General features: G+C 29.4%; 2 protein-coding genes across 2 annotated transcripts in view; both read left to right on the forward strand.

Annotated features, from left to right (window-relative positions):
- The first annotated feature begins 128 nt into the window (after positions 1-128).
- On the forward strand, positions 129-5,421 carry LOC130900927 (uncharacterized). Its single transcript, XM_057811936.1, has 3 exons — positions 129-611; positions 3,256-4,045; positions 4,645-5,421. Exons 2-3 carry the CDS (start codon positions 3,257-3,259, stop codon positions 5,359-5,361), a joined length of 1,506 nt encoding a protein of 501 aa, XP_057667919.1. The 5' UTR covers positions 129-611; position 3,256; the 3' UTR covers positions 5,362-5,421.
- An 8,395-nt stretch (positions 5,422-13,816) lies between these two features.
- LOC130900931 (uncharacterized) overlaps positions 13,817-14,183 on the forward strand; it is a 90,942-nt gene continuing 90,575 nt past the window's right edge. Inside the window, exon 1 of the mRNA XM_057811939.1 lies at positions 13,817-14,013. Coding sequence (XP_057667922.1) covers positions 13,961-14,013 — 53 coding nt within the window. The 5' untranslated portion in view covers positions 13,817-13,960. The remainder of the gene's footprint in view (positions 14,014-14,183) is intronic.

A 14,183-nucleotide genomic window follows, 5' to 3' on the forward strand; every position in this document is an offset into this window, starting at 1 on the left:
TATTTCCTTACGAATATATTCAAAATATTGATTTAACGTAAATGATAAGCAATTAAATCAAAATTTTAGTTTGTGCCATAACTTTCTCGCGTTCTGATCTCAAACATATTTGTCATCAGATTCAGTTTGAATTTGTTCAGTCTCGGTACTAATAAAGCACGTTCGGGATTATAAATACTGTGTTTGTGTAGCACAGATTTCTAATTCTGAATTTTATTTTGATTACGTATCAATATATCCTCGGACTAGAGCAATTATATCGTGGTATTTACAACAAACTACGTTAAAAAATGTTAGATAAAGTATAGAGTATAAAAATTCATATATCATTCGTGGTTAATGCATATTCTAAACAGAGAATGCGATAAAACGTCAAAAGATAAACAGAATTTATTCGGAATGTGTTCGAATCAACTATCACGAACAAAGTTAATAATCAAGGAAAATTACTAAAAATTCAGATCTGACCTAAACGCAAACGAAATAGTGTGTTTATGAAGTGGTGCCGAAGTTGTTTCATTGATGAAATTATGTTATATATATGTATATAACAAATAAAACATTTATTTTGAGTTAAAATTTGTAACCTAACATTGTTGATTCAAATCAAGGTAAATTATTAGTTTATTATTTCATACTTGGGAGGTTTGTATTTGTTATTTATAATATTCATTTCTAAACTGAACTTTAGGGTGAAGTTACTTTGGAGTCAATACTATTTACAGACTTCTATTAACTTCAAATTAGTATAAAACGAGTTTAACTAGTTTATCAAAATTGTATCCAACTATGTTGTTTATCTGATGACTAATATATATATATATATATATATATATATATATATATATATATATATATATATATATATATATATATATATATATATATATACAGTGCTTTTCAGATAAAAGTATCCACCTTTAATAACTTTTGTAATACTGGTATTTAGAAAAAATCCAAAAACACGTCAATTTATGTTGGAAGGGGCAAGCATTATGGCTTATTTAAACTTACTGGAAAAGCCACCCCCTCACCCCTAGCAGCATCCCCTTTATTTTTTTAAATTACTTTTCATATTTTTTATGTAAAATTTGGATACTCCTCTTTGAGCTGATTTCAAAAATGTATAATACTTGTAGGTTAAAGTGGTTAGTTTATGAGATAAACAATTTTTATTTTAAGAGCACAAATTTTACTTATTATTTACTTTCACCTTATTTGCCTGTACTAAAATGGGTTGTACAACAGTTCAAAATCTTTAATCTTTTTAACTGTGCTATTTATTCTACTTAAAAAATCCAAACAACAAAAAACTCTACTTTTTATTAAAGTTTGACATTGTCAACTAGAATTTATAGTCACTATTGATAGTGTAATTTGATACATTATTTATTTTGTTTTTCTGAAATGGTTTACTCTTTGCAAGAAAGAATTGAAATTGCAGGTTTATACTACCAAAATAATAATTGTGCAAGAGCTGCTGCTAGAATATTTAACGAATTACATGACGGAAGACATGCAACTCATAAGTATGTAATTCAACTGATGGAGAAATTTACCACAACAGGGTCTGTTTGCAATAAAGTGCATAAGCGAGAGGGACTCGTAAATAACGAAGCAATCCAAGTGGCAATTTTAGGGCAAGTCAGCTTAGAGGCTCAACAACCCCAATCTTTGTCAACAATAAGTAGAGCGATCGGTGTTTCATCTTCTACAGTTTTCCGAGTTCTACATAAATTCAAGTACCACCCATACAAAGTTAAGTTGGTGCACGAGTTGAATGAAGATGATTTTGATCGTCGTCTAGAGTTTTGCGAATCAATGACGCAAATTATCAATAACAATCGACAATTGTTAAACAATATTTGCTTTTCTGATGAATGCTCATGGTCATTAAATGGCTTAGTAAGTAGGCATAATTGTAGATATTGGGCTGAAAGTGATCCACATATTATGCGTGAATCTCATACACAACATCCCCAAAAGTTAAACGTTTGGTGTGGTATCCTAGGTGACCACATTGTCGGACCTTTCTTCATCAACGGAAATTTAAATGGTGAATCATATCTTGAGTTACTCAGGGAAGGGGTTGACCCACGTATTACAACAATAATAGAAAATGATGATAACCTTTCCGAAGATTTACTGGTATTTCAACAAGACGGAGCTCCCCCACACTATGCTATGCCTGTCCGACAATTTTTAAACGAAAAATTCCCCGCTCGTTGGATAGGTAGAAGGGGGCAGATGATGGAGTGGCCACCTAGGTCACCGGATTTAACACCCCTAGACTTCTTTTTATGGGGGTATTTAAAAACAAAAGTTTATGCTACCCAACCAGAATCTCTGGATGATTTACGAGAGAGGATAGAAAATGAATGTCGACAATTAAATCCAGCCGTATTAAGCAATGTCAGAGAGGCATTTCAAAATAGATTATACCATTGTATGGAAGTGAATGGTACTCATTTTGAACACTTATTGTAACTTCATAATAAATAGCACAGTTAAAAAGATTAAAGAGTTTGAACTGTTGTACAACCCATTTTAGTACAGGCAAATAAGGTGAAAGTAAATAATAAGAAAAATTTGTGCTCTTAAAAGAAAAATTGTTTATCTCATAAACTAACCACTTTAACCTACAAGTATTATACATTTTTGAAATCAGCTCAAAGAGGAGTATCCAAATTTTACATAAAAAATATGAAAAGTAATTTAAAAAAATAAAGGGGATGCTGCTAGGGGTGAGGGGGTGGCTTTTCCAGTAAGTTTAAATAAGCCATAATGCTTGCCCCTTCCAACATAAATTGACGTGTTTTTGGATTTTTTCTAAATACCAGTATTACAAAAGTTATTAAAGGTGGATACTTTTATCTGAAAAGCACTGTATATATACACATAGTGATTGTTATAAAAATAGATTATTCTTTCGGCGAATTTTTGAAACATTTAGTAGATTTTTTGGTACTATATTTAGTTTAAATCTAGATAAGTAACTATTGAAATAATGTTTTTGGGAAAAAAATTAGATTATAGTTCTTTTCTTGTGGAGAGAAGTAACTGATTTTTCTTGCTGTACTGATTTAAAAAACTGTGTAGTACTACAATTTTTTCTAAAATTTTTTTTCTTTGATTTGTGATGGAAATAATTAAAAGACAATTTGGGTATTTTTTTTAAATTTTTTTGTCCTGTTGTTTTGTTTGTCATAAATTGAGTTGTATATTGAAAATAGGATCATTTTTTTTCTTTTATAGAATGGATAGTGTTGCAAACTCTTTACAACTAAAAAACTTACCTCATCTCCTCTGTGCAACATGCCAAAAAATTTTATCCCAATTTCCGATATATTGTTACAAAGGGGGCTCTACTTGCGGTAGATGCCCCTACCCCGAAAACGGGATACACAACGAAGCTTACGAAATATTAGCCAAAAATATTAAATTTCCTTGTTGCAATAAAGAAAACGGTTGCAAAATCACTTTGTATCCACGAGATGTGGCTCAGCATGAAAAAATTTGTACTTTTAAAAAATACAATTGCCCAGCTATCACTACTCCACCTTGCAGTTGGAAAGGTTTCCTTGAAAAACTACTGAATCATTTCGAGACTAAACACAAAATGTTAATACAAAACGAGGAATTTTTCGAAATAGATTTCGTCAACAATCATAATGTAAATTATCTATTTCCATATTCAGAAGAACTTTATTTGGTAAATCGAACAACCGATTCGAAAAAACACATGTTTTTCTGTACGGTTTCGTGCTTAGGAAATGATAATTTCGAAAGAAACGCTTCGTTTAAGATTATTTTAGAAAACGGCAACAAATCCACGATGCACGAAATCGTCGAGAAAATTAATAACACCGTTCAGATTAACAAAGAAGTTATAAATAGTATCTTGAACGATCCATTGATAATTTTGGCAAAAATCGAGATATTTAAGGAAGAAATTCTTAGTGATGAAGAAAACGAAGATGAGGAGATCGAAGATAAACGTAGTCCAGATCTCAACTATGAACTTCTTCAAGAACTAGAATGTATGGTGAGTAATACTTGTAACATAACAAAATTGATATTAAGTAATTTGACATTGTTGGAATTCTTCTTTTATATATAACTACGTTCGATTAGACACATCTGATCACTCTGACAGTTCGGTAGTCTACTTTATCTCGATCTCCCTGCTCAGTTCGTGTTTGGTTGTATAAATTTTTATCACGAATCTTGAAAGGGAATTCTCAAATTTGTTTTGACTTCTGATGTTTCGTCTGACATTTTAATGCCTATAAATTATTCCATGTATAAAATAAATAGTCTTTATTTATAATTTACAGATTTTGAAACATAGAGACTAAATATTTCATTCATATTATTTTGTATTCTTCTAAAATTACGTGTAAGATAAATAAAAAATGTTGTAAGCATGTTTATGTTATCGTCAAAATGGCCGTCTCGTAGTTGCCATATCTCAAAAATATCAATCATTTTCATTATTTTTCATATTTAAAAAAATTATAATTTTTGTATTGAGGTTTTTTGGAAATTACAGATACCTATGGTGAAATTCGGTTTCATATTAAAAATTTGTAATTTCGCTTTTTTTTATTCTGTTTCCGGCATAAGTTTCCATTCAATTTTCAGGTTTGTTTAGAGTACATGGTTCCTCCGATCTATCAATGTATAATAGGTCATAGCATCTGTACAGATTGTAAGAAAAGCGTAAGTGAATGTCCGACATGTAGAAGCGAATTCCAAAACACCCAGAATTTCGCTTTGGCTCAAATCATCCAACACATCAATTACCCCTGTAAATTCAAAAGGTGTGATCACATGGCTAAAGCGAAAGATATAAAATTACATGAAGCAACTTGCGTCCATTCCTTATACAAATGCCCCCTCCGAGATTACTTTGATTGTAATAAAGAGATGGGGTACAAAGATATATACGATCACGTGGAATCCCAACATTACGAAAATCTATTAGAATTGGACACAGTTACCATGCCGTTCTATAGACAGGAAAATAATCTTCTGGAAACCAACATCGATGATTGTTTCATCATCAAACATGATTCGTTGCTGTTCAAAGTCCATTTTACTTTTATCGATGAAAGTTTTATGTTTGCTGGGCAGTTCATTGGACCTTCGGGGGAGAGTACCAAGTATCATTTCGAAGTAGAAATTTACGATACTTGTGGACATGATTGCAGAGCTCTCATGTCAAAACCTTGCGGTCCTATGACTGGTAACGAGACTGCTTTCGATGACGATAGATACATTGTCATTTTTAGTTACGATCAACTTGAACATTTTATTAATAAACAATTTACTTTTACTATTAGAATTATTGAAATTTGAATATTTATATATTTGGTCAACAATTTTTACCTTTTTTTTTTAATAAAATGCACGTAATAATCGTTTCTTATTTTTTCCCAAAATCCTTATATTGACTTATATTGAACGATTGGAATCTGGCCGACTGTATTGGTAATACCATTACTCCCACATAAAAAAACTTCTTATTGAAAAATAGTAATAAATAAAATCTCATCTTTTGATTAATATATAATAATATCTACTTTATTAATAAGTCTTTATAGAAACAGCTGTTATAAGTCAAATGACACAGAACAAATACTTCTGTTGATAGCTGACAACGATCATAGATTAATTATCTTTATATTTTTATTAATTATTACAATTATATTACAAATTACCTATTTCTTACACGTTCCAATTAAAGACCTTTTTCATTTCTCTTAATCCACTATATTAGTATACCAACATAAATAAAAAATGAGAATTAAATAAAATAATTTTATTTTGTTTATGCATTACACCAACACTCACAATTACAGTGTTTGAAGTAAACTCCTTCATTTCTAAAGATAACGAAACACGAGTAAGATAGTTCATTTGTGAGTATCGATGTAGCGATAGTGGAAACAATATATTTAGTATACCGGTTCAGAAAATTCCAACTTACCCTCCGTATTTAAAGTTTATCTATGATCCGGTTGTTGATTTATAAACATTGCGATGCGATAATTGTGCCCCCTGATTAGTTTTACGAAGTATATCGATAATTTGATTTGTATGAGAGTTTTAATAATAACTTTAACTGCAAACTCATTCAAAGAAGTGAAGCATTTTAATATAATTCGTAGCGGCATTGTTTGTTGCCTATCCGGTTGGGTAGAGAATGTAGTAGCATTGTATAAAGAATATTCTTTATACAATGGCAGTAGTGTAGATTCGATGACAGATTTTGAAAATGTGCACTAGCGTGATTCTAAAGACCATTTTTTGTTTTCCTCTATTTTCATCAAATAAAGTATATTTTCATAATAAAAGTCCAAAATCATTATTAACTTGGACCCTTCTGAAAATAAGACGATAGACTATGAAAATTTTTCATACGTTCATGAATAAAAATTCGTATTTCATGGTTAAAAAGTGAAAAATATATCATAGAACAGTAGCTATTGGAAGGGAATTTGACATGATTTTTAAATATATAACTTCTTATACAACTGGCAACTCTGTTCCATAAGAATACCAGTATTTGTTTTGTACGTTGCATAGTAGTAGTTATAAGCTACTGAATTGATATTTTTATAAATTTATCTCATATACGAACAAAATAATTAATATTTAACTATTTTATAATGTAAATTACTGACGCATAGAAATTTATTATTAATTTCCATCTTTTTATTTGTGTAATATCTGGAAGTCTAGAAGAAGCTCTAATAGTAATACTGGTTGCCTACCTAGTAGATATCTCTACCAATGCAATTAAATAATTCTAAAGTCGTTGATAAAATATGAGTCAAATAATATATTTACGAGTTACCAAATATGTATTTATATATTCTACTTTTCATTATTAATTATATTATTTCTTTATCTAATCTATTTTTTATAAAAATATGCGTGTAAAGCGACCCGAAGTTTCACATAAATAATTCAAGTATTGTCACGTTATATTTTCAATTATATTTCAATTTCCAACAATATTTTCGCATCGTGTTCACTCCCTCTGTCACACACATGATTAAATCAATACGAGGTTCATATATAAATGGAATATCGGAATTACAATCCATCAAGCGCTGTCTAAATAGCACATGTTGCTTGATTTATAGAACATTTTGCCCACAACGTGCATGCATATAACGATCGTTTAACTAATTCATTGACAGTTGACACATATCAGAAACAGAGCGTTGTTGAGCGTATTAAGATACAGAATATTAAAAGTTGACTTCCTCTAAAACATATTTATATATGAATTATTAATATGCACGGGGTTAAAATAATTGAACAAATTACCGATTTTTTATTGATATGAATATAGGGTTAGAAATAAGAAACAAATGATCCCGTTTATTAAAAATATTTCAGCTTTACCGAAGTCTCTCATGACGGAACATCAGCAAGTCAAAGAGAATATACGACTTTATTAATATTTTAATATAAAAGTTTGCTTTCTCCTGGTTTTGATAAATGGAAGTCGAGACAAAAAATAAATTGCTTATTTGTCTGATACTTTGTGAGGTGATTTTTCATATATTGCGTTTTATGGAGTCAGTTTTCCGTTACAACCATTAATAATCTTGGACATTAATGTACATATTGTTCCATTTTTACGTAAATCTTTATAATATTCACAAATTTACTCTTATAGAATATTTTGATATATTTAACCACAAACAAATTTAAACATAGAGGATACATGAAGTATTATCTGTAATTTTTTTTCATAAGTAGTTATTAACAAGTGATAAATAGTTAAACAATTATTTATTAATCAGTAAAACTGAAACATACAATCTTTTTTTAAATACTTCCAATAAAAATCACCTCGAGAATGTTGAGACTTCCTCTATAGCATCTTTTTTATCTATGATTTATATTTGTAGACTGATCTAGCCATAAAGGAATCAAATAATAGAGAGTAAATACTCATTTTCATTCAATATAGATTTCATTTATTTTATTTTTATGGAATATACATAATTTCTAAGTATAAATTGAATAGAATTAGTAATCGTCGGTTGAAAAAAATAATGTTTTGTTCCAAATTTATTCTAAAAATATTCTTCTAGTCCTAAATTACTTCCATTCCATTTATCTATGAACTGTCAAGTAAATTGATAATACATTCATAGAATATTTGAGTTCAATAGAGGTTTATGATTTTTTTTTCTGTAAACAAATCATATATGAGAATAGAATGAGAATAAACGGATGAGAATTGAACAAATAGTACTTTGTTCTAATACTTCAAACTTCAATGTTTTCCCTATTATCTATGGATTCATAGTGATTTATATTTGTAACGTATTGACTAACTTACTTTGAAGAAATCTGTAATAAATAGGACATAGAATAATTAAAGGTCAGAGAGGTTTCATTATTTTTCTTTTTATAAACATATAAATCATTATTGATTCAGAATAGAACAGTTATGAATTCAGGAAAAAAACAAGTAAATATTTAAATAATAAGCTTTTGATACAAAACTTACAATAAAAGCTATTTTAAGAACTATCTATCATTCCAAAAATATCTTTAATTTTTATCTATGAATTGAGTTCAGTTTGTTAACCTGAATTTATTATATATATATATATATAATATATATATATATATATATATATATATATATATATATATATATATATATATATATATATATAATACATGGATAATTTATTTATGTTAGAAGTTTCATTAATTTATATACGTATAATAAATTATTACTAGTTATGAATAATAATAGTAATAGAATTATTAAACGTCGAATTAAATTTGGATAAATAGTCTTTTGTTCTTAATCTTCCGATAAAAGCCATCTTGAGAATGTTCCATCCCCTCTCATCTCCTCTATAGGTCCTTTGTTGATTACATCTAGAATCCATCAAGTTAGCTAATAGAATGGAAATTGGAAATCACGCACAAGACAGTCTAACCTGTATTTTACAACTAATAAGACGTTGCTAATTCTTGTTTTGAACCCCTATTGTGCTTCCCTAATAAAATGGATTTTGTAATTACGGCTGCGTGTCTCAAAGACGGGCCTTTCTCGCCGAAATTAGTAGTATTTTAGGGCATGTGTGTTGTGTGTATGTATATGTGTGTGTGTGTGTGTGTGTGTGTGTGTGGGTTTCAGGTTCATATAATAATATATTTCAAATATAAGGCGACCGGATGATGAGGGAGTTTGGGGGGAGATTCGAATGGAGGGTTTGGGAAAGTTTGTTAAATTAAAGGACTTTGAGCTAATTCCGGGGAAACGGGAATATTGGAAAGGAAGGTTCGAAATCAGGGTTTAATATCCTATTGAATCCTATACACTTATAAAATTGTTGTACCAAAGACGTTTTTTAAAAATAATATAAATACTAAAACCATACGAATTAATGTTTAGAAAGTTTTATGTTGATGTAAAATTATCGTTCAATATATCAGTTATCTTGATACTGTTTTTGAAGTCTGGCAACGTTGTTAAACTGTCTGTTATTATACTGGTAAACCAATTTATGACGAATAAAAATTATTTTCTGCATTTTCTCTATTAGTAAAAGTAGGATGTTTCGTATTAAGGTGTTTTTTTATTATTATTGACACTTTGTTGATATAAAACGTATATTTTCTTGTAAATAACAAACAATCTCGTTTCTAAAAACTCACTTTCCGACATCTAAGTCCCGTATAAATGTTCCCTCCGGAGACAAAAATATGCCAATAAACTAGAAAAGTCGGTTCAATTTTCTGCTGGTAAAAGGAAGTATATACTGTCGCCTGATTCGATTTGGGGTCAGATGCAAAAGCGGCGCATCTCCACGACTTCAAAGAGACATACAGGATGATAGTGCCTCTTATTGGGTTACGTATGCTTCAACAGACTGAAAAAAGTATATGCGAGCGCCCTAGGGAGCAACAGGATAATATATGTATACGACGAAATACATTTTTCCAGATGGCCCAGATTGGGAATTCTCTTTTTTTTGTATTCCATTTTCAAATATATATATTTGTCGATATGACCTTGTATATGCGTAGACCAAATACTCTATTTACGATGTAGAAATGAAGAGAGACATTTTGTTTAATGTTTATCTTTAAAATATTGGAAACTTAGTTTGGAATGAAATAATATCAATTTTAAATAGTCACACATCTGTGTATACCGAAAAACATGATCAAAACAAATTAAAAAAACTGTACAAAAAGTTAGGTTATATGACCTTTGGCTGGAATATGTTTTATGTTAAAGTTAAAACAACGTTGACAAACTTTCTAAAATAGATTGCAGAATACATAAAAAATTAACAATAATTACGAAAACTATGGAAAATTGATATTAACGTAACTACTTCATTATATTCTTTGATATTAGTCGTATTGTTTGTTTTTTATTATATTAACCTTGAAAATGATGACAAACTCATTTATTATAAAAAAGTTAAAAATTAAATTTTAGATTCAGACACACTTTCATAGACAAATTATTTTAATAATAGAGTTTATGATAAACTAATATTATTTTTAAGTACACTAGAAAGAAATTTTTATCATATCTAAAAATTTAGTTTATATGAAAACAACCAAATGAATCATACAAGTTAAATTCAATACAACGTTGCCAAGCAATCTAAAATAGATATTTGACAAAATATATAAGGTTTGTTTAGTTATAGTAATAGATATTTAAGAATATATAAATGATTTGTACAATTTGGAAGATCATAGTTCGTTGGAATTAATCGTCAATTTAGTTCATCGGACGATATAAGCGACTACAAAACATGAATTTTCAATTTGATAATTGAATTTAAGTAGGCGGCGCGAGGTCTCGGCGTGGTTGTGTGGTGTTGTAGCCAGATCAAAGAACCGCCGAATCCTTTGAGAGCGAAACTCTACGGGAGCTCTTTTGCATTCTAGGACTTCGCTATATATCGAATATGGATATAGTGGTAAGCGGTATTAATGACGTAAACCCACTTATAATACGAGGGAATAATTTCATATTGTTCGTTTGTACGGATACAAATTTTTATTCTTGTAGTGTATCACACATCTAAAATTCATTTCATGCACGGTCTTACCTACCCGGACCCTTTCGGGGATAAATAAAAATAAAATTAAGGCAAACGAAATAGTCTGCTGGACAAAATTGCCGAATTAGCGGTCTTATATTGGATTACGACCTGAATCACGTAGTATATACCACTGCAGTATGAAGAATTATGAGAGAATTAAATCTTTAGCTAAAGGCGTATTCCTTAAATTGTTAACATGTTATAAAACAGACGTTTTAAATCGAATTTTTTTCCGTTAAACGTAAAACTTTTGATTTATTATTTCGAGTAGAGGAAAAGTCTGTAATCTACTACGTATTCAGGTATAACTTTTATGTGAGTGTGTATAAGAGGATTCACACCTCTAAGCACGCGTTTTACATACATCTAACATAAATCATGGAGCTTTCACTTCATTCGCAAACCACTTTAGTTAAACTTTCAAAACTTAAAGCGCCTTAACTGTCAAAAGGAGGTGAATTAACGTAGTTTAGCTGTCAGAAATAGTAGAGATGGCAATCACTAATATTTTGTAACGTAACAATCACATACTTGATAAATATACGTCAAAAAACCATCGATCTAAATCTTACAACTATAGATAAATTATATTAGTAAATTGAATAAGAATTTACTGACAAACAATAATTAGTAATTGAAATAAATAATTAGGATAAATGATGTACAATTCGATATTTAATAGAATATTATATACAGGGTGGTCATGATTAAGATTATTGATAATAAGATATATTTTATTAAATTATACGTAACTACTTGGTCGATCCCATCTCTAGTATTGTTAAATCTCGAAAGGAAACTATTTTCTTTTGACTCGCATTTAAGGTGTACGAGGTGAATGGCGGCGGTTCTGGCTAGAAAGGGTTGAATAATTCAAGCGAAATTAGGAGAAGGCGAAAGGCGAGCGTATTCGTACAGTGCGTGTTTTGCGTTTATCGCTTTGATAAATAATGGATTACTCGGTGTAAATCATGGAGTTTGTAGTTTGCTAAGTGCATCGCCACTTCGTCACCGCAACTATGTCTTGGTGGAGATTTTAGGAAGTTGAGTTACTGCTCCCGGATGGGGTACGCTTGACAAGCAACGGTTAAATAAGATTTAGGATGAAGTAATACCCGCGGGAAAGTTAAAAACGATCATTTATTATAGGCAAATTGTAGATGGAAATTAATTATTTGATTCGTGTTAATAAATCTACATATATTTATTAATAATCATAGAAAAGTAAAATTATTACTATGATCACATAAAACTATAGAAACTCATCAGGTAAAAAAAGTTTGCTTATGTATATACACATATGTATAACTGTCATATCGGTAATTATAACAACGTTGCCAAATTGTCTAAAATATATTGTATTTGATGAATGCATACAACTTGTAACTTGTAAACTTCGCATATGAGATGATGATCACGTGATTTTCTCCTAGCAACACGTGATGTATAACTGAATGTTTTTTTCTATTTAAGCTCTCGAGATATAACCTTGCATTTCTCACGAAAAAACATTTACAAATTATTTTAAACGATCTCATTTATCTTGCTAAACTTTGTAAGAAAATTGTCTTCCATTAAACGTTTTTCCAGAATTGCGGTTACAAAGAAACATCTCCTAAGTGTTTCGACCATTAGAACACTGCATTGCACTATTTAGTTCATATTAAGTTGTTACATTCGTCCTGAAGTTTAGCCCACAACTCACACCGGAATTGCATTTACTGTCCTCTCAGACTTGTTTCGAAACATTATTGCTATACACAATTTTCGTGCCGTTTCTGTTAAGGGTGTTTTTAGACTTTCCACTCGACGTGAATGTCTCTTACTGAAATAAAAATATATCTGTTGCTTTCCTTTACGGAACAACGACAAATATGTGTGAAAAATAATATAAACAATATTTATAAAACAATAATTGTTTATGTTTGAATCGTACTTGCCTATATTTTCACATAATTTCAAGATTCCCGCCAATAAAAAAATATTTACCTACTCTACAAATACTTAAAAGATTCATAGATTTAGACAGAATTTGTCTGTACCAGTGTTGCCAGATGTAAATATCAAATTTATGTATTGATATATTGATATTATATAAAACAATATAAATAATACTGATAGTATTTTGTTAACATCAAATTTGTGTCTTTAATTAACATATAGATTTATAATTAATAAATTTATTGTTTGATAGGTATTTTTTATTCCCGCCAATTTAAAAAAATCTCTACCTACGAAATTACGTCTGTCACAGAGTTGCCAGATATTTAGAAATTTATATATTGTGAATTAGGAATTAATAAATATAATTACATATAATGAATTAATATATTATATAATTATGATAATTCTATTTTATCAATATCCAAATTAGGTCTTCGATTAACAGTACAAGATTTATATTGATAAATTTACTGTTCGATTGTATATAGAAAATCTGGCAACATGCTATGAATCTTTTGTTGTTTCGTGACGTGGCATAAAGAATATAAACCATGATTTTATTTGTACAATTTTTTTGGTATTAAAAAAGTGAATCTAACAATTGTATAATATCAACATATTGTCAAATTTAATACTAAAATGTAGCTAAATTTTGGTATTTATATAATACTGAACAAGCCTTTCAACTATGCGCGTTAAAGTGCATTTTCCATCCTTTAGTGCAGAGATGCATCTTTCGAAAACTGGGTCAGTCGAACTCTAGGAATCGCGTTGTTCTAGTAATTTCAATAGAAATAATCGGGGTTGATTTATTGTGCAATAATTAGGTTGATGTTGTATACCGGTAGTGCTTAAAAGTTTTTAATACTCAAGTTCTATATAAAAAAGTGTTTGAGTTTATGAAGTGGTTCAGTGATAGAAATTTTACGATTTCATTAGGAAAAAAAATTAGGTAAGTTCTAACCTTATAGTAACATCGTTCTAAGACTTGAAATTAAAGTGTTTGTACATTCTTTAGAGTACAAATTACTATTTTTAATATCTGTACGTTATAAATATGTTTGAGGTAATTGTGACATATTGTTTACGTATTTTAATCAAAAAGCAATAGAGGGAGACGGG

Source organism: Diorhabda carinulata, chromosome X, assembly GCF_026250575.1.
Source record: "Diorhabda carinulata isolate Delta chromosome X, icDioCari1.1, whole genome shotgun sequence".
Taxonomy (NCBI): Eukaryota; Metazoa; Arthropoda; class Insecta; order Coleoptera; family Chrysomelidae; genus Diorhabda; species Diorhabda carinulata.